Consider the following 21,108-nt stretch of genomic DNA (forward strand, 5'->3'; position numbering starts at 1 on the left):
AATTGTGACAGTCCCAGTCTACCGTGCTGCCATCTATCAACTTGCTCCAGCGTTAGAATCAATTATAATAGCGAGTTGGTTTACCTGTCTGTCTCTATATCGTGGGCGCGAACCAAAATGTGGAGCAAGTTGGAGCTTTTATTTTATCTGACAGATGGCACCAGCGTAGACGGACTGTTACAATGTTTACAAGAAAAAAGATACACGCATCACGTTGTTAAAAATGCGACATTTATGAAGAACAATTAATGCTTGAAGGATGCCCGCACTAAAATGGTAGTGGAGTTTTTTTTCTGGAAAGCATTTATTCTGACTTCAATGTTTCGATGTCTTTCGCTGCCGAAAATGCGTCGGACCGAAGTTTAGAACTATTCAGAAAATATTTCTATTTCAGCGCGAAAAAAAAAAGTTGTTACTGGATGACTAATATGGGTGCTGAGATAACAGTTTTTAATTTCGAATCATTTTTTTATAAAAAACAAAGAAATTTTGTGAAATTGTGACAGTCCCAGTCTACCGTGCTGCCATCTATCAACTTGCTCCAGCGTTAGAATCAATTATAATAGCGAGTTGGTTTACCTGTCTCTCTCTATCTCGTGCAATTTCCATATGTTGTGTCAAAAGGCGAACAATCGAGATTGTCTCGGCATGTGTATTGTTGGTTGCATCTTACTGGCGCAGGCCTCAAAAAAATTACGTGGAACAACCTGGGTTTTTATTAAATTTTTGATGGTGTTTTATTTTCTTATTAACAAATCATTACTTCTTATTAGTTTTCAAGGCCAATATATTGATTCTCTTTGCTACTTTTGGCCCCATTTGTGGTATGAACTCAATAATTTGTAGTATAAAACACACACATTTTACCATGGCATTATATCTATTAACATTGTATTCATCTTCCCATAAATAAACTATTATTTTTATCATCTGTATTATATATTAATTTATTTATTAGTAAAGAGATAAAAAAATTGAGGTTAAGTGTGTCGATATGGGTTCAGAAAACGTAGAGTTGTGTCAACTAGTGCTTGAAAAACTGGCATTTGGCGAGAATTTAATCAAAACTATAGATAAACACCGAGATCTGGACGGTGTACAAAAACTAAAACGCAAAATTCGGCAAGAGTTGAATTTTTTGTCGCAGGTATGTTAAAGTCTGTTATCTTTTAATCTTGGGGCACATTTACCCAAATTTAGGTGCTTAAAACCGGCAAAATAAAAAAGGAGCACGTGCAATGTTCAAATTTGACCCATTTTTCCGCCGTTATCGAGACACTAAACCAGGTGGAAAAGTGTCTCAGTGTAAACAAAACTGTAATGTTGGACGACCGAAAGATCACAATTGACCTAATCTGTGACGATGGTCTGACTTGGATGAAAGTAATTGCACGTAATGCAAAGTCTTTGAGCCAAATTTGTATGGGAAATGCCAGTTTTGGGGTCAGGAGTGTCTTAGACCAAGCTCAGGATTATTTAGACTGTGCTAAAGTCAACCCTTGCCTATTTCAAATACCTAGAGTTGTGTTTGTTTTTGTAAATGGTGTTGAACGTGATTTGGCGACAAAAATCGAAAATTTGGGAATCATTGTCAACAATTTAAAATTATCAAACATTTCACTCATTAACAAAGTCAATCTGGATGTGTCGGCAATGCTGGCTTATGTGAGCTCGGTTTGTAACGGGAGCGCCAATTTATACGACTTTTCCGTTCACGTTTTGGCACAACAAGCCGAATGGGAACGTCAAAGGCCCCAAAAGCCAATCCTTGACGATTTTTTCGCCGGGAAAAAACTCTACTGTTGCGAAACGGCAAGAGACAGTTTTATCAGTATTGTGAACACAGTTGGAGGCCCCAATGAGCGGAAACGAGCCGATGATTTGTTACAAAAAATCACAGTGCTCCCGGATCTTGCGACAGCCGATAATAACGTACAATTAATTCCGGAGAAACGATTAACAGTTGGCGGGAAAATTAAGGAGAGGTCGTTGACGATTTTCACGTTTGGGGACCGCATTGGGGCTGTTACTGTCACTTCAAATGATGGGTTTGTACGAGCGGCGAAGCAGCAAGTGAGTGAAGAAAATTGAATATATTTTTTGCGCTTCCTTCATTAATCACAAGTGTGATTTTAAGTATCTTTGTTTTATTTTTAGGGAATCAATTTTGTGGTTTTTATTCACGAATCACGAGCCTTAACTGAGCAAAAAGAACTAACGAGAGCGATCGGAAAACGAAGCTAATATATATAATATAATATAATAATATATAACACTAAAATAAACAACAGCGGTTGTATGGTATACAAGTCCTTAAAGAAACTGGTTACAAAAAATTAAGAATGGAACTGTAGCTGAATTATTGCAAAATAACAAGACAACAAGAAGAAAAAACAAGTCTAATTTTATGCTTCCTTAGTTGTTGAAAAATGGTGTTTAAATTTTTATGATTATGGTTAGAGTGTAAGCAAAGATGTATGTGTAAGTATGCAACCCAAAATTCACATGAAGTGACAGCCAGAGAACAGACGTAGCGCTATCTACTAGCTGAAAAACGTGCTCAAAAAAGAAAAAAATACATGCAGGCGCGAAAGTTTGAATTTTAAGATAATTCTTTAAATATCTCGGAAACTAAGCGTTGGGCGTAATTTTGTCCTATGGGAGAAAAGATACATCTTGCTGTAATCTAAACGAAGGTTTAGTTAAAATTGTAATTTTCACTAGTCATTTTGCTATCTCTTTACGGAGGCATAAAAGACCTACCTATTTGTGTGTTTTTGCAATGTCCAGCTTAGGCGGTGAAGTTTGAGGGGTAAAAATTAAGATAGGCATTTCCTATAGTGAAAAATTTTATTCAACAAAAAAATTCATATCTCGAAAACTAAAAGTCGTAGAGCAATGAGAGAATTCAGCGGCTCATTTTCTGTATTATACTAACTTTTCACGAGATTTAAAATTTTCAATTTTTCTGCTCAAATTTCCTGAGTTGATTACTCAGACGTTACATTTGGAGGGAAATCAGTTAAGGGATGATTTGGTGGAGAAGAGAAAGTTTTTGCCCAATTTGAACAATTTGTTCCTGAGGGATAATCCGATCGGGGCGGCTGAATAATTAATCAAGTAGTGAAATAAAAATAAACTGAAAACAAAACTAGTTTTTTTTTCTCAAACCTAAAAAATGGTTTAATTTAAAACTAGTCGTTCAAGTGTTGAGTCAGAGATAAGCATATTTATTACGTGGTTTAAAATATTGAATAATTGCAAATAATTACTTAATATTCATAAATTAAAGTTAGTTGTAGCGTATTTTAATTATGTTTTATTAGCTTTAAACTTGTCCAAAATAGCTTAAAAGGTGACAAATACGTTTGACTACAAATTGACGAATTAATTTTCACACAACTGGTAAGTTTTATCTAAATATACAATAACCGACCCTCGTATATAATTTTGAACCACCCTCGTATACAATGATTTCGTGTTGGCGTGCTTAATTTCCACTAAATACGTCACGAAAGTCACCATATTATTGATTTTCTCGAACCCCAAATACGGGGGCAGTTTTAAAAATGCTAGAAATATTAACTTTGTGGTGAAAAAGTGGCTTGCAGGACAATTTTTCGAGTCTCAACACCCAGTGTGGCCACGCGTTAAAGGGCTGTTTGAAATAAATATAATTTTCGATTTTTAAAATGCATTTAATTTAATGGCGGGCACAATAATTTTTGGGGCGCCCTCATATAATGTGTTTTCAAAGTTGGCAGACTTTGTTTCCACTAAAACGTCACAAACGTCACCGGATCGATTTTCTGCTACGGGGGCGTTCTAAAAGTTATTAAAATTCTGGCTTTTGGGTAAATAAATGATTTGCAGGACATTTTTTATATTCTCAACCCCTTTGTTACACGCAGTGTGTTCACGTGTTAAAGGGCTGTTTGAAAAAAATGTAATTTTCTATTTTTAAAATGAATGAATTTAGTGTGCGGGCGCTGAAATTTTTGAGGCGCCCTCGTAAACGGTGCAAATTTGTCCAAACACGTGTACTTTTTTTGACAAGTACGTCAACTGTTGCGTGAGAGCGGCAGTTTTCGGGCGGCGGCCGGAGCGGTCGGACGTGTGTCTGTGCGTGCGTCTTGTTCGTTAAATTATTAAATAAATTATTAAACCGCGACCGCGACACGAATTAATTAAAGTGATTCTGTGCTGTGCTGTGTTGTGCTGCGAAATTTTAAGGATATTTTGTACAAAGGACCGTTTAACCGCAAGTACACTTTTGTTAAATTGGGGCGCGAATTAAACTTTAATTTCGAAGCGAGACAATCTAGCAGCCGGTTTAATTCATTTGTTAAATGTTAATTTCGAACGTAAATCAAATTTATTCAAGTATTCGAAATAATTTAATTGCCGTCAAGCGTCGGTTAATTTATTTTCGTTTTCAATTCAGTTCGAAGCGCGAATCCGTTTAAGTTTAAATTTAAACAAATTCAAATGAAAATTAACCTTGCAATTGAATGCACTTTCACGGCCGGTTTAATTTATTTATTAAATTTTATTTCCGAATTAAATAATAATTTATTTTCGTTTTCAATTTAATTCGAAGCGCGAATCACTTTAAGTTTAAATTTAAACAAATTCAAATGAAAACGAACTTGAATGCGCTTTCACGGCCGGTTTGATTTATTTATTAAATTTTATTTCCGAATTAAATAATAATTTGTTTTTATTTTCAATTTAATTCGAAGCGCGAATCAATTTAAGTTTAAATTTAAACAAATTCAAATGAAAACGAACTTGAATGCGCTTTCACGGCCGGTTTGATTTATTTATTAAATTTTATTTCCGAATTAAATAATAATTTGTTTTTATTTTCAATTTAATTCGAAGCGCGAATCAATTTAAGTTTAAATTTAAACAAATTCAAATGAAAACGAACTTGAATGCGCTTTCACGGCCGGTTTGATTTATTTATTAAATTTTATTTCCGAATTAAATAATAATTTGTTTTTATTTTCAATTTAATTCGAAGCGCGAATCAATTTAAGTTTAAATTTAAACAAATTCAAATGAAAACGAACTTGAATGCGCTTTCACGGCCGGTTTGATTTATTTATTAAATTTTATTTCCGAATTAAATAATAATTTATTTTCGTTTTCAATTTAATTCGAAGCGCGAATCACTTTAAGTTTAAATTTAAACAAATTCAAATGAAAACGAACTTGAATGCGCTTTCACGGCCGGTTTGATTTATTTATTAAATTTTATTTCCGAATTAAATAATAATTTATTTTCGTTTTCAATTTAATTCGAAGCGCGAATCACTTTAAGTTTAAATTTAAACAAATTCAAATGAAAACGAACTTGAATGCGCTTTCACGGCCGGTTTGATTTATTTATTAAATTTTATTTCCGAATTAAATAATAATTTATTTTCGTTTTCAATTTAATTCGAAGCGCGAATCACTTTAAGTTTAAATTTAAACAAATTCAAATGAAAACGAACTTGAATGCGCTTTCACGGCCGGTTTGATTTATTTATTAAATTTTATTTCCGAATTAAATAATAATTTATTTTCGTTTTCAATTTAATTCGAAGCGCGAATCAATTTAAGTTTAAATTTAAACAAATTTAAATGAAAACGAACTTGAATGCGCTTTCACGGCCGGTTTGATTTATTTATTAAATTTTATTTCCGAATTAAATAATAATTTATTTTCGTTTTCAATTTAATTCGAAGCGCGAATCAATTTAAGTTTAAATTTAAACAAATTTAAATGAAAACGAACTTGAATGCGCTTTCACGGCCGGTTTGATTTATTTATTAAATTTTATTTCCGAATTAAATAATAATTTATTTTCGTTTTCAATTTAATTCGAAGCGCGAATCACTTTAAGTTTAAATTTAAACAAATTCAAATGAAAACGAACTTGAATGCGCTTTCACGGCCGGTTTGATTTATTTATTAAATTTTATTTCCGAATTAAATAATAATTTATTTTCGTTTTCAATTTAATTCGAAGCGCGAATCAATTTAAGTTTAAATTTAAACAAATTTAAATGAAAACGAACTTGAATGCGCTTTCACGGCCGGTTTGATTTATTTATTAAATTTTATTTCCGAATTAAATAATAATTTATTTTCGTTTTCAATTTAATTCGAAGCGCGAATCACTTTAAGTTTAAATTTAAACAAATTCAAATGAAAACGAACTTGAATGCGCTTTCACGGCCGGTTTGATTTATTTATTAAATTTTATTTCCGAATTAAATAATAATTTATTTTCGTTTTCAATTTAATTCGAAGCGCGAATCAATTTAAGTTTAAATTTAAACAAATTTAAATGAAAACGAACTTGAATGCGCTTTCACGGCCGGTTTGATTTATTTATTAAATTTTATTTCCGAATTAAATAATAATTTATTTTCGTTTTCAATTTAATTCGAAGCGCGAATCAATTTAAGTTTAAATTTAAACAAATTTAAATGAAAACGAACTTGAATGCGCTTTCACGGCCGGTTTGATTTATTTATTAAATTTTATTTCCGAATTAAATAATAATTTATTTTCGTTTTCAATTTAATTCGAAGCGCGAATCACTTTAAGTTTAAATTTAAACAAATTCAAATGAAAACGAACTTGAATGCGCTTTTACGGCCGGTTTGATTTATTTATTAAATTTTATTTCCGAATTAAATAATAATTTGTTTTTATTTTCAATTTAATTCGAAGCGCGAATCAATTTAAGTTTAAATTTAAACAAATTCAAATGAAAACGAACTTGAATGCGCTTTCACGGCCGGTTTGATTTATTTATTAAATTTTATTTCCGAATTAAATAATAATTTATTTTCGTTTTCAATTTAATTCGAAGCGCGAATCACTTTAAGTTTAAATTTAAACAAATTTAAATGAAAACGAACTTGAATGCGCTTTCACGGCCGGTTTGATTTATTTATTAAATTTTATTTCCGAATTAAATAATAATTTATTTTCGTTTTCAATTTAATTCGAAGCGCGAATCACTTTAAGTTTAAATTTAAACAAATTCAAATGAAAACGAACTTGAATGCGCTTTCACGGCCGGTTTGATTTATTTATTAAATTTTATTTCCGAATTAAATAATAATTTATTTTCGTTTTCAATTTAATTCGAAGCGCGAATCAATTTAAGTTTAAATTTAAACAAATTCAAATGAAAACGAACTTGAATGCGCTTTCACGGCCGGTTTGATTTATTTATTAAATTTTATTTCCGAATTAAAGAATAATTTGTTTTTATTTTCAATTTAATTCGAAGCGCGAATCAATTTAAGTTTAAATTTAAACAAATTCAAATGAAAACGAACTTGAATGCGCTTTCACGGCCGGTTTGATTTATTTATTAAATTTTATTTCCGAATTAAATAATAATTTATTTTCGTTTTCAATTTAATTCGAAGCGCGAATCACTTTAAGTTTAAATTTAAACAAATTCAAATGAAAACGAACTTGAATGCGCTTTCACGGCCGGTTTGATTTATTTATTAAATTTTATTTCCGAATTAAATAATAATTTATTTTCGTTTTCAATTTAATTCGAAGCGCGAATCACTTTAAGTTTAAATTTAAACAAATTTAAATGAAAACGAACTTGAATGCGCTTTCACGGCCGGTTTGATTTATTTATTAAATTTTATTTCCGAATTAAATAATAATTTATTTTCGTTTTCAATTTAATTCGAAGCGCGAATCAATTTAAGTTTAAATTTAAACAAATTCAAATGAAAACGAACTTGAATGCGCTTTCACGGCCGGTTTGATTTATTTATTAAATTTTATTTCCGAATTAAAGAATAATTTGTTTTTATTTTCAATTTAATTCGAAGCGCGAATCAATTTAAGTTTAAATTTAAACAAATTCAAATGAAAACGAACTTGAATGCGCTTTCACGGCCGGTTTGATTTATTTATTAAATTTTATTTCCGAATTAAATAATAATTTATTTTCGTTTTCAATTTAATTCGAAGCGCGAATCACTTTAAGTTTAAATTTAAACAAATTCAAATGAAAACGAACTTGAATGCGCTTTCACGGCCGGTTTGATTTATTTATTAAATTTTATTTCCGAATTAAATAATAATTTATTTTCGTTTTCAATTTAATTCGAAGCGCGAATCACTTTAAGTTTAAATTTAAACAAATTCAAATGAAAACGAACTTGAATGCGCTTTCACGGCCGGTTTGATTTATTTATTAAATTTTATTTCCGAATTAAAGAATAATTTGTTTTTATTTTCAATTTAATTCGAAGCGCGAATCAATTTAAGTTTAAATTTAAACAAATTCAAATGAAAACGAACTTGAATGCGCTTTCACGGCCGGTTTGATTTATTTATTAAATTTTATTTCCGAATTAAATAATAATTTATTTTCGTTTTCAATTTAATTCGAAGCGCGAATCACTTTAAGTTTAAATTTAAACAAATTCAAATGAAAACGAACTTGAATGCGCTTTCACGGCCGGTTTGATTTATTTATTAAATTTTATTTCCGAATTAAATAATAATTTATTTTCGTTTTCAATTTAATTCGAAGCGCGAATCACTTTAAGTTTAAATTTAAACAAATTCAAATGAAAACGAACTTGAATGCGCTTTCACGGCCGGTTTGATTTATTTATTAAATTTTATTTCCGAATTAAATAATAATTTATTTTCGTTTTCAATTTAATTCGAAGCGCGAATCACTTTAAGTTTAAATTTAAACAAATTCAAATGAAAACGAACTTGAATGCGCTTTCACGGCCGGTTTGATTTATTTATTAAATTTTATTTCCGAATTAAATAATAATTTATTTTCGTTTTCAATTTAATTCGAAGCGCGAATCACTTTAAGTTTAAATTTAAACAAATTCAAATGAAAACGAACTTGAATGCGCTTTCACGGCCGGTTTGATTTATTTATTAAATTTTATTTCCGAATTAAATAATAATTTGTTTTTATTTTCAATTTAATTCGAAGCGCGAATCACTTTAAGTTTAAATTTAAACAAATTCAAATGAAAACGAACTTGAATGCGCTTTCACGGCCGGTTTGATTTATTTATTAAATTTTATTTCCGAATTAAATAATAATTTGTTTTTATTTTCAATTTAATTCGAAGCGCGAATCACTTTAAGTTTAAATTTAAACAAATTCAAATGAAAACGAACTTGAATGCGCTTTCACGGCCGGTTTGATTTATTTATTAAATTTTATTTCCGAATTAAATAATAATTTATTTTCGTTTTCAATTTAATTCGAAGCGCGAATCACTTTAAGTTTAAATTTAAACAAATTCAAATGAAAACGAACTTGAATGCGCTTTCACGGCCGGTTTGATTTATTTATTAAATTTTATTTCCGAATTAAATAATAATTTGTTTTTATTTTCAATTTAATTCGAAGCGCGAATCACTTTAAGTTTAAATTTAAACAAATTCAAATGAAAACGAACTTGAATGCGCTTTCACGGCCGGTTTGATTTATTTATTAAATTTTATTTCCGAATTAAATAATAATTTGTTTTTATTTTCAATTTAATTCGAAGCGCGAATCACTTTAAGTTTAAATTTAAACAAATTCAAATGAAAACGAACTTGAATGCGCTTTCACGGCCGGTTTGATTTATTTATTAAATTTTATTTCCGAATTAAATAATAATTTGTTTTTATTTTCAATTTAATTCGAAGCGCGAATCACTTTAAGTTTAAATTTAAACAAATTCAAATGAAAACGAACTTGAATGCGCTTTCACGGCCGGTTTGATTTATTTATTAAATTTTATTTCCGAATTAAATAATAATTTATTTTCGTTTTCAATTTAATTCGAAGCGCGAATCACTTTAAGTTTAAATTTAAACAAATTCAAATGAAAACGAACTTGAATGCGCTTTCACGGCCGGTTTGATTTATTTATTAAATTTTATTTCCGAATTAAATAATAATTTATTTTCGTTTTCAATTTAATTCGAAGCGCGAATCACTTTAAGTTTAAATTTAAACAAATTCAAATGAAAACGAACTTGAATGCGCTTTCACGGCCGGTTTGATTTATTTATTAAATTTTATTTCCGAATTAAATAATAATTTGTTTTTATTTTCAATTTAATTCGAAGCGCGAATCACTTTAAGTTTAAATTTAAACAAATTCAAATGAAAACGAACTTGAATGCGCTTTCACGGCCGGTTTGATTTATTTATTAAATTTTATTTCCGAATTAAATAATAATTTGTTTTTATTTTCAATTTAATTCGAAGCGCGAATCACTTTAAGTTTAAATTTAAACAAATTCAAATGAAAACGAACTTGAATGCGCTTTCACGGCCGGTTTGATTTATTTATTAAATTTTATTTCCGAATTAAATAATAATTTGTTTTTATTTTCAATTTAATTCGAAGCGCGAATCACTTTAAGTTTAAATTTAAACAAATTCAAATGAAAACGAACTTGAATGCGCTTTCACGGCCGGTTTGATTTATTTATTAAATTTTATTTCCGAATTAAATAATAATTTATTTTCGTTTTCAATTTAATTCGAAGCGCGAATCACTTTAAGTTTAAATTTAAACAAATTTAAATGAAAACGAACTTGAATGCGCTTTCACGGCCGGTTTGATTTATTTATTAAATTTTATTTCCGAATTAAATAATAATTTATTTTCGTTTTCAATTTAATTCGAAGCGCGAATCACTTTAAGTTTAAATTTAAACAAATTCAAATGAAAACGAACTTGAATGCGCTTTCACGGCCGGTTTGATTTATTTATTAAATTTTATTTCCGATTTAAATAATAATTTGTTTCTATTTTCAATTTAATTCGAAGCGCGAATCAATTTAAGTTTAAATTTAAACAAATTCAAATGAAAACGAACTTGAATGCGCTTTCACGGCCGGTTTGATTTATTTATTAAATTTTATTTCCGAATTAAATAATAATTTGTTTTTATTTTCAATTTAATTCGAAGCGCGAATCAATTTAAGTTTAAATTTAAACAAATTCAAATGAAAACGAACTTGAATGCGCTTTCACGGCCGGTTTGATTTATTTATTAAATTTTATTTCCGAATTAAATAATAATTTATTTTCGTTTTCAATTTAATTCGAAGCGCGAATCGATTTAAGTTTAAATTTAAACAAATTCAAATGAAAACGAACTTGAATGCGCTTTCACGGCCGGTTTGATTTATTTATTAAATTTTATTTCCGAATTAAATAATAATTTGTTTTTATTTTCAATTTAATTCGAAGCGCGAATCAATTTAAGTTTAAATTTAAACAAATTCAAATGAAAACGAACTTGAATGCGCTTTCACGGCCGGTTTGATTTATTTATTAAATTTTATTTCCGAATTAAATAATAATTTATTTTCGTTTTCAATTTAATTCGAAGCGCGAATCACTTTAAGTTTAAATTTAAACAAATTCAAATGAAAACGAACTTGAATGCGCTTTCACGGCCGGTTTGATTTATTTATTAAATTTTATTTCCGAATTAAATAATAATTTGTTTTTATTTTCAATTTAATTCGAAGCGCGAATCAATTTAAGTTTAAATTTAAACAAATTCAAATGAAAACGAACTTGAATGCGCTTTCACGGCCGGTTTGATTTATTTATTAAATTTTATTTCCGAATTAAATAATAATTTATTTTCGTTTTCAATTTAATTCGAAGCGCGAATCACTTTAAGTTTAAATTTAAACAAATTCAAATGAAAACGAACTTGAATGCGCTTTCACGGCCGGTTTGATTTATTTATTAAATTTTATTTCCGAATTAAATAATAATTTATTTTCGTTTTCAATTTAATTCGAAGCGCGAATCACTTTAAGTTTAAATTTAAACAAATTCAAATGAAAACGAACTTGAATGCGCTTTCACAGCCGGTTTGATTTATTTATTAAATTTTATTTCCGAATTAAATAATAATTTATTTTCGTTTTCAATTTAATTCGAAGCGCGAATCAATTTAAGTTTAAATTTAAACAAATTCAAATGAAAACGAACTTGAATGCGCTTTCACGGCCGGTTTGATTTATTTATTAAATTTTATTTCCGAATTAAATAATAATTTGTTTTTATTTTCAATTTAATTCGAAGCGCGAATCAATTTAAGTTTAAATTTAAACAAATTCAAATGAAAACGAACTTGAATGCGCTTTCACGGCCGGTTTGATTTATTTATTAAATTTTATTTCCGAATTAAATAATAATTTATTTTCGTTTTCAATTTAATTCGAAGCGCGAATCACTTTAAGTTTAAATTTAAACAAATTCAAATGAAAACGAACTTGAATGCGCTTTCACGGCCGGTTTGATTTATTTATTAAATTTTATTTCCGAATTAAATAATAATTTGTTTTTATTTTCAATTTAATTCGAAGCGCGAATCAATTTAAGTTTAAATTTAAACAAATTCAAATGAAAACGAACTTGAATGCGCTTTCACGGCCGGTTTGATTTATTTATTAAATTTTATTTCCGAATTAAATAATAATTTATTTTCGTTTTCAATTTAATTCGAAGCGCGAATCACTTTAAGTTTAAATTTAAACAAATTCAAATGAAAACGAACTTGAATGCGCTTTCACGGCCGGTTTGATTTATTTATTAAATTTTATTTCCGAATTAAATAATAATTTATTTTCGTTTTCAATTTAATTCGAAGCGCGAATCACTTTAAGTTTAAATTTAAACAAATTCAAATGAAAACGAACTTGAATGCGCTTTCACAGCCGGTTTGATTTATTTATTAAATTTTATTTCCGAATTAAATAATAATTTATTTTCGTTTTCAATTTAATTCGAAGCGCGAATCACTTTAAGTTTAAATTTAAACAAATTCAAATGAAAACGAACTTGAATGCGCTTTCACGGCCGGTTTGATTTATTTATTAAATTTTATTTCCGAATTAAATAATAATTTATTTTCGTTTTCAATTTAATTCGAAGCGCGAATCACTTTAAGTTTAAATTTAAACAAATTCAAATGAAAACGAACTTGAATGCGCTTTCACGGCCGGTTTGATTTATTTATTAAATTTCATTTTGAATTTAAATCAATCAAATTTATTCAAGTACTTGAAATAATTTGATTGTAATCACGGACCGGTTTACAGCAAGCGATTTAAATTTAATTCAGAATTATTTTAATTCGTTTTCGTTTCACGGTTTACGATTCAGTTGACTGCGTAATTAAAGGCCGGTTTACAGCAAGCGATTTAAATTTTAATTCCGAATTAAAGAATAATTTGTTTTCGTTTTCAATTCAATTCGAAGCGCGAATCAGTTTAAGTTTAAATTTAAACAAACTCAAATGAAAACGAATTATTTTACTTCAGAATTAGAATTTGTTCTTTCGGTCCACTTTCGTAAAAAAACATTACGATGTAAATGACTAATCTGTTACCATGACAACTTATATAATACATAAAAGCTAATGCCAAGAGTACGCTTTTTGCACCTCAATATTTTTTATGAAAGTGAACCGAAAATAATTAATTCGTTTTAATCTTTTTGGCTTGGCTGCTGCTGTTGTTTCTATAGCATCATTGGCTTGACACTAATTTGATAAATTTTCACCCTCATTTGAGACGTTCTGTAGCAATAAATTATTTTAAAAAGACTCTGATGCTATTTAAACATCAGTATCATCTTAATAGAGGTGTGCTTAACGATTAAAATTTATTTACTGCAATTATTTTGTCTATTATTTTTAAATTTAACATTCATATCGTCCTACAATTTGGTACAAATACGTATTGATAAGCACATCTCTAAAAAAAGGGGAAGTATGTACGTAATTCGGAAATAGGTTTCAAGTTTACGTGTTCTGATGTAACTTTTTTTTCACCACTACCGAAAGTAGCCAACAAAATTCATAATTTTTACGCGTCTTTTCTTTTCTTTTTCTTCTCCGTCATATTATTGCTTCAAATGGGAATAGATGTAACCGCTGATGCTGACTGACTGCAGTCAGTCAATTAAATTTGTTTCCAATACATTGAAGAAAAAGCTATGAATGCAATTTTACTTATGAGATATTTTCCTCACTCCAAGTAATTTATTGCTTGCGTCATTATCGCCTACTGGGCCAACCGGGGATTTTGAATTAATTCACATTGTCGCATCGAAAACAAATGGTCTCGTAGCATGGTGCTGAACCATTGGGAAAAGGAAACTATCTGATGATTATAATAGAAGACATAAGTGAATGTCGCTCCAACTCATGGCATGTTAGGGAAAAAGTGGAGGAAATAATAAAAAAAATTGGATTCGATGGAATTGACTGATCTAATTATGATTTCTTAAAAGTGGGTTAGTATGATTCTCTTGAATAAGTGGGCACTGATTATTTTCCTATGACTAAATTTTATTAAAATTGATCAAAAAAAAAAATTGGCAAACCCCTAGAATTGTTAATGTATCACTGGTGTACTAAGCTCGTAGTAAAATCGAATAAAGACTCGATCTCATTAATTTGAGTGTGTTAGTCGTGCTGATGCTCCTCGATAGACACATACCTATAAACGGTATTAGTTGTCGTGCAAATACATATCCTAGATATGTAGAGGAGATGCTGCGAGCATAAAATAGTACACTAAATACAGGCATTCTCTAGGATGGCTTTGCATTCATTAAAAAAAAACACACCAAAAATTCCAAAAATAAATTAAAAAAAAATAAATAAAAAAATTAAAAAAAAAATAAATAAATAAATTGAAAAAAATAAAAAAATAAAAAAAAAATAAAAAAATTAAAATGGTCACAAAAGGAAATTAATCATTGCCTGTTTATTTAAGAGAATTGCTTAGGTAGCCCAAGAATCATAATTAGATCAGTGAATTTCATCGCGTCCGCCTCTGCTTTTTTCCTGTTTGCCATGAGTTTGAGTGGCATTCCCGTCTTTTATTATAATCATCACACTGTTTCCTTTTCCTGGTGGTGTCTGCACTGTGCCACGAGACCATTGCTTTCGATGCTTCATTGTGGGTCAATTTAAAATCACCAACTGGCCCATTTAGCCGATTATGGCACCAGCAAGAATTATTTGGACTGAGAATAAAATATTTTATGGGTAATGCGCGTTTATAGTTTTTTCTCTTTGTTTTTTTTAACGGTGTCACATAATCACAGTCAGCAATTGCTTTCTCATTTATTTCCACTTTAAGCGATTTTTTGTCAATATTTTTTTGTTAATTTAATGAATTTGGTGGCTGATTTCAGTAGCGGATATTTTTTTAATGTAAAGCTCGAGTCTCTTATTTATGCTGCTATAAGTACATACTTTCCTTTACATTTACATTTAAGTGGGGAGTTTTTAAACGTTACAATTCCGAAGCAAATTAAAAATTTAATTTAAATTAACTCTAACTTTTTTTATAATATAATAAAGGTCGATTTACATTATTAACCTAATTGCAGCCAAACTTTAGATTGATCACATGATCAAATTGATTGGTACCCTAATTTTAGTCTTATATAAACCGACCTTTAGTATATTTTTTTTTATTAACTGAGGTTTTGGGTTTGTAATTTTGGGTACAGAAAATATTTTTGTTTTATTTTGTAACATTAATCTTAGATTCGGTTTATTTGTTTTTCCATTTTTGGTGTGTGTATAATTTTAACCATCATAGGGGGATTTTTTTGACACTTTATCAATGTTTTTTATGTACATTGACAAATAGTCTCAATCCCTTCAAGAGCAGCTTTTACAATTCTCATATAAATTTCGGTTAAGTCTGTTAATCGTGGTATCGTGTAATTTCAATAATTGTTACAATTATTTTTTTTTCATAAATAAATAAATTTATCCGACGATTGTAAATGCAGCTCTTATTATTTTTATTTTTATTAATCATAAATAATTTCTTTGTTTGTTAGAAATTTTTATCACATGTTTTGAAGCAAGGGTCGTACTGTTGCTCGCCCAACACGAATAAACAGTGAGTAAATTTAAAGTTGTTAAAGTAAAATTAACAATCGTCTTAGGTCGTCAAATGTGCTAACCATTGCAATTTCCGCTTGGAGTTATGAATTTTGAGAGCTCAAAAGCTGGTGTCTGTGTTGTAAGTTTTTAACTTACTTTTTATGCATTTATTATATTTTTATTTATTAGGGATTGCTTTACGGACTGGTTGCGGCCGGCCTGCGGGATCCGGAGGACTTCAAAGACATTCTTCGTCTGGATCTTCAAAAATTATTTTTTTTTAACTGGCAATAATTATTATTGAACATTGTTATATATTTGTGTGATTGATTATGTTTTATGAATAAACGCTAGAGAAATGTGTCTTTTATTGGGGGGGCAAATACAAAAATAGAAAAAAAAGGTAAGTGGAAAAATGATGTACAATTTAAGTGTTTTAAAAAATCGCACGAAATCGGTAATTACATTTAAAAAATCGCGCGGGCACGTGTTTAAAACACGTTGCCAACCTAAAAAATCGCACGAAATCGGTAATTAAATTTAAAAAATGGCGCGGGCACGTGTTTAAAACACGTTGCCAACCTAAAAAACGCACGAAATCCGTAATTAAATTTAAAAATGGCGCGGACACGTGTTTAAAACACGTTTCCAACCTAAAAAATCGCACAAAATCGGTAATTAAATTTAAAAAATCGCGCGGGCACGTGTTTAAAACACGTTGCCAAACTAAAAAATCGCTCGAAATCGGTAATTGAATTTAAAAAATCGCGCGGGCACGTGTTTAAAACGTGACTAAATTTAAAAAATGGCGCGGACACGTGTTTAAAACGTGACTAAATTTAAAAAATCGCGCGGGCACGTGTTTAAAACACGTTGCCAACCTAAAAAATCGCACGAAATCGGTAATTACATTTAAAAAATCGCGCGGGCACGTGTTTAAAACACGTTGCCAACCTAAAAAATCGCACGAAATCGGTAATTAAATTTAAAAAATGGCGTGGGCACGTGTTTAAAACGTGACTAAATTTAAAAAATCGCGCGGGCACGTATTTAAAACAGGTTGCCAAACTAAAAAATCGCTCGAAATCGGTAATTAAATTTAAAAAATCGCGCGGGCACGTGTTTAAAACACGTTGCCAACATAAAAAATCGCACGAAATCGGTAATTAAATTTTAAAAATGGCGCGGACACGTGTTTAAAACACGTTTCCAACCTAAAAAATCGCACGAAATCGGTAATTAAATTTAAAAAATCGCGCGGGCACGTGTTTAAAACACGTTGCCAACATAAAAAATCGCACGAAATCGGTAATTAAATTTTAAAAATGGCGCGGACACGTGTTTAAAACACGTTTCCAACCTAAAAAATCGCACGAAATCGGTAATTAAATTTAAAAAATCGCGCGGGCACGTGTTTAAAACACGTTGCCAAACTAAAAAATCGCACGAAATCGGTAATCAAATTTTAAAAATGGCGCGGACACGTGTTTAAAACACGTTGCCAACATAAAAAATCGCACGAAATCGGTAATTAAATTTAAAAATGGCGCGGACACGTGTTTAAAACACGTTTCCAACCTAAAAAATCGCACAAAATCGGTAATTAAATTTAAAAAATGGCGTGGGCACGTGTTTAAAACACGTTGCCAACCTAAAAAATCGCACGAAATCGGTAATTACATTTAAAAAATCGCGCGGGCACGTGTTTAAAACACGTTGCCAACCTAAAAAATCGCACGAAATCGGTAATTACATTTAAAAAATGGCGTGGGCACGTGTTTAAAACGTGACTAAATTTAAAAAATCGCGCGGGCACGTATTTAAAACAGGTTGCCAAACTAAAAAATCGCTCGAAATCGGTAATTAAATTTAAAAAATCGCGCGGGCACGTGTTTAAAACACGTTGCCAACATAAAAAATCGCACGAAATCGGTAATTAAATTTTAAAAATGGCGCGGACACGTGTTTAAAACACGTTTCCATCCTAAAAAATCGCACGAAATCGGTAATTAAATTTAAAAAATCGCGCGGGCACGTGTTTAAAACACGTTGCCAACATAAAAAATCGCACGAAATCGGTAATTAAATTTTAAAAATGGCGCGGACACGTGTTTAAAACGTGACTAAATTTAAAAAATGGCGCGGACACGTGTTTAAAACACGTTGCCAACCTAAAAGAACGCACGAAATCGGTAATTAAATTTAAAAATGGCGCGGACACGTGTTTAAAACACGTTGCCAACATAAAAAATCGCACGAAATCGGTAATTAAATTTTAAAAATGGCGCGGACACGTTTTTAAAACGTGACTAAATTTAAAAAATCGCGCGGGCACGTGTTTAAAACACGTTGCCAACATAAAAAATCGCACGAAATCGGTAATTAAATTTAAAAATGGCGCGGACACGTGTTTAAAACACGTTGCCAACATAAAAAATCGCACGAAATCGGTAATTAAATTTTAAAAATGGCGCGGACACGTTTTTAAAATGTGACTAAATTTAAAAAATCGCGCGGACACGTGTTTAAAACACGTTGCCAACATAAAAAATCGCACGAAATCGGTAATTAAATTTAAAAATGGCGCGGACACGTGTTTAAAACACGTTGCCAACATAAAAAATCGCACGAAATCGGTAATTAAATTTTAAAAATGGCGCGGACACGTGTTTAAAACGTGACTAAATTTAAAAAATCGCGCGGGCACGTGTTTAAAACACGTTGCCAACATAAAAATCGCACGAAATCGGTAATCAAATTTTAAAAATGGCGCGGACACGTGTTTAAAACACGTTGCCAACATAAAAAATCGCACGAAATCGGTAATTAAATTTAAAAATGGCGCGGACACGTGTTTAAAACACGTTGCCAACATAAAAAATCGCACGAAATCGGTAATTAAATTTTAAAAATGGCGCGGACACGTGTTTAAAACGTGACTAAATTTAAAAAATCGCGCGGGCACGTGTTTAAAACACGTTGCCAACATAAAAATCGCACGAAATCGGTAATTAAATTTTAAAAATGGCGCGGACACGTGTTTAAAACGTGACTAAATTTAAAAAATGGCGCGGACACGTGTTTAAAACACGTTGCCAACCTAAAAGAACGCACGAAATCGGTAATTAAATTTAAAAATGGCGCGGACACGTGTTTAAAACACGTTGCCAACATAAAAAATCGCACGAAATCGGTAATTAAATTTTAAAAATGGCGCGGACACGTGTTTAAAACGTGACTAAATTTAAAAAATCGCGCGGGCACGTATTTAAAACAGGTTGCCAAACTAAAAAATCGCTCGAAATCGGTAATTAAATTTAAAAAATCGCGCGGGCACGTGTTTAAAACACGTTGCCAACATAAAAAATCGCACGAAATCGGTAATTAAATTTTAAAAATGGCGCGGACACGTGTTTAAAACACGTTTCCATCCTAAAAAATCGCACGAAATCGGTAATTAAATTTAAAAAATCGCGCGGGCACGTGTTTAAAACACGTTGCCAACATAAAAAATCGCACGAAATCGGTAATTAAATTTTAAAAATGGCGCGGACACGTGTTTAAAACGTGACTAAATTTAAAAAATGGCGCGGACACGTGTTTAAAACACGTTGCCAACCTAAAAGAACGCACGAAATCGGTAATTAAATTTAAAAATGGCGCGGACACGTGTTTAAAACACGTTGCCAACATAAAAAATCGCACGAAATCGGTAATTAAATTTTAAAAATGGCGCGGACACGTTTTTAAAACGTGACTAAATTTAAAAAATCGCGCGGGCACGTGTTTAAAACACGTTGCCAACATAAAAAATCGCACGAAATCGGTAATTAAATTTAAAAATGGCGCGGACACGTGTTTAAAACACGTTGCCAACATAAAAAATCGCACGAAATCGGTAATTAAATTTTAAAAATGGCGCGGACACGTTTTTAAAATGTGACTAAATTTAAAAAATCGCGCGGACACGTGTTTAAAACACGTTGCCAACATAAAAAATCGCACGAAATCGGTAATTAAATTTAAAAATGGCGCGGACACGTGTTTAAAACACGTTGCCAACATAAAAAATCGCACGAAATCGGTAATTAAATTTTAAAAATGGCGCGGACACGTGTTTAAAACGTGACTAAATTTAAAAAATCGCGCGGGCACGTGTTTAAAACACGTTGCCAACATAAAAATCGCACGAAATCGGTAATCAAATTTTAAAAATGGCGCGGACACGTGTTTAAAACACGTTGCCAACATAAAAAATCGCACGAAATCGGTAATTAAATTTAAAAATGGCGCGGACACGTGTTTAAAACACGTTGCCAACATAAAAAATCGCACGAAATCGGTAATTAAATTTTAAAAATGGCGCGGACACGTGTTTAAAACGTGACTAAATTTAAAAAATCGCGCGGGCACGTGTTTAAAACACGTTGCCAACATAAAAATCGCACGAAATCGGTAATTAAATTTTAAAAATGGCGCGGACACGTGTTTAAAACACGTTGCCAACATAAAAAATCGCACGAAATCGGTAATTAAATTTTAAAAATGGCGCGGACACGTGTTTAAAACGTGACTAAATTTAAAAAATCGCGCGGGCACGTGTTTAAAACACGTTGCCAACATAAAAAATCGCATGAAATCGGTAATTAAATTTAAAAATGGCGCGGACACGTGTTTAAAACACGTTGCCAACATAAAAAATCGCACGAAATCGGTAATTAAATTTAAAAATGGCGCGGACACGTGTTTAAAACACGTTGCCAACATAAAAAATCGCACGAAATCGGTAATTAAATTTTAAAAATGGCGCGGACACGTGTTTAAAACGTGACTAAATTTAAAAAATGGCGCGGACACGTGTTTAAAACACGTTGCCAACCTAAAAGAACGCACGAAATCGGTAATTAAATTTAAAAATGGCGCGGACACATGTTTAAAACACGTTTCCAACCTAAAAAATCGCACAAAATCGGTAATTAAATTTAAAAAATCGCGCGGGCACGTGTTTAAAACGTGACTAAATTTAAAAAATGGCGCGGACACGTGTTTAAAACGTGACTAAATTTAAAAAATCGCGCGGGCACGTGTTTAAAACACGTTGCCAAACTAAAAAATCGCTCGAAATCGGTAATTAAATTTAAAAAATCGCG

The 21,108-nt window shown here is 30.7% G+C and overlaps 1 protein-coding gene across 3 annotated transcripts; it reads left to right on the plus strand.

Moving 5' to 3' along the window:
* Positions 1-590: 590 nt before the first annotated feature.
* On the plus strand, positions 591-16,325 carry LOC654856 (uncharacterized protein). Of its 3 annotated transcripts, XM_064356150.1 has the most exons (7): positions 935-1,147; positions 1,201-2,073; positions 2,158-2,240; positions 2,276-3,854; positions 15,913-15,974; positions 16,021-16,097; positions 16,148-16,325. In XM_064356150.1, the coding sequence occupies exons 1-4, from the start codon at positions 995-997 to the stop codon at positions 2,277-2,279; spliced, it is 1,113 nt and encodes a 370-aa protein (XP_064212220.1). In that variant the 5' UTR covers positions 935-994; the 3' UTR covers positions 2,280-3,854; positions 15,913-15,974; positions 16,021-16,097; positions 16,148-16,325. The 3 variants fall into 3 exon arrangements, with proteins under 3 accessions (XP_064212221.1, XP_064212220.1, XP_064212219.1); XM_064356151.1 differs by having other exon boundaries at positions 591-1,147; positions 2,138-3,854; XM_064356149.1 differs by having other exon boundaries at positions 937-1,147; positions 2,158-3,854.
* Positions 16,326-21,108: the final 4,783 nt, after the last annotated feature.

Source organism: Tribolium castaneum, chromosome 4, assembly GCF_031307605.1.
Source record: "Tribolium castaneum strain GA2 chromosome 4, icTriCast1.1, whole genome shotgun sequence".
NCBI classification, from domain to species: Eukaryota; Metazoa; Arthropoda; class Insecta; order Coleoptera; family Tenebrionidae; genus Tribolium; species Tribolium castaneum.

Coding starts and splice junctions, on each gene's coding strand:
- LOC654856 (XM_064356150.1), top strand. CDS start 995: ATGGGTTCAGAAAACGTAGAGTTGTGTCAACTAGTGCTTGAAAAACTG. Junction 1,148..1,200: donor AGTTGAATTTTTTGTCGCAG/GTATGTTAAAGT, acceptor ACCCAAATTTAG/GTGCTTAAAACCGGCAAAAT. Junction 2,074..2,157: donor TACGAGCGGCGAAGCAGCAA/GTGAGTGAAGAA, acceptor TTTTATTTTTAG/GGAATCAATTTTGTGGTTTT.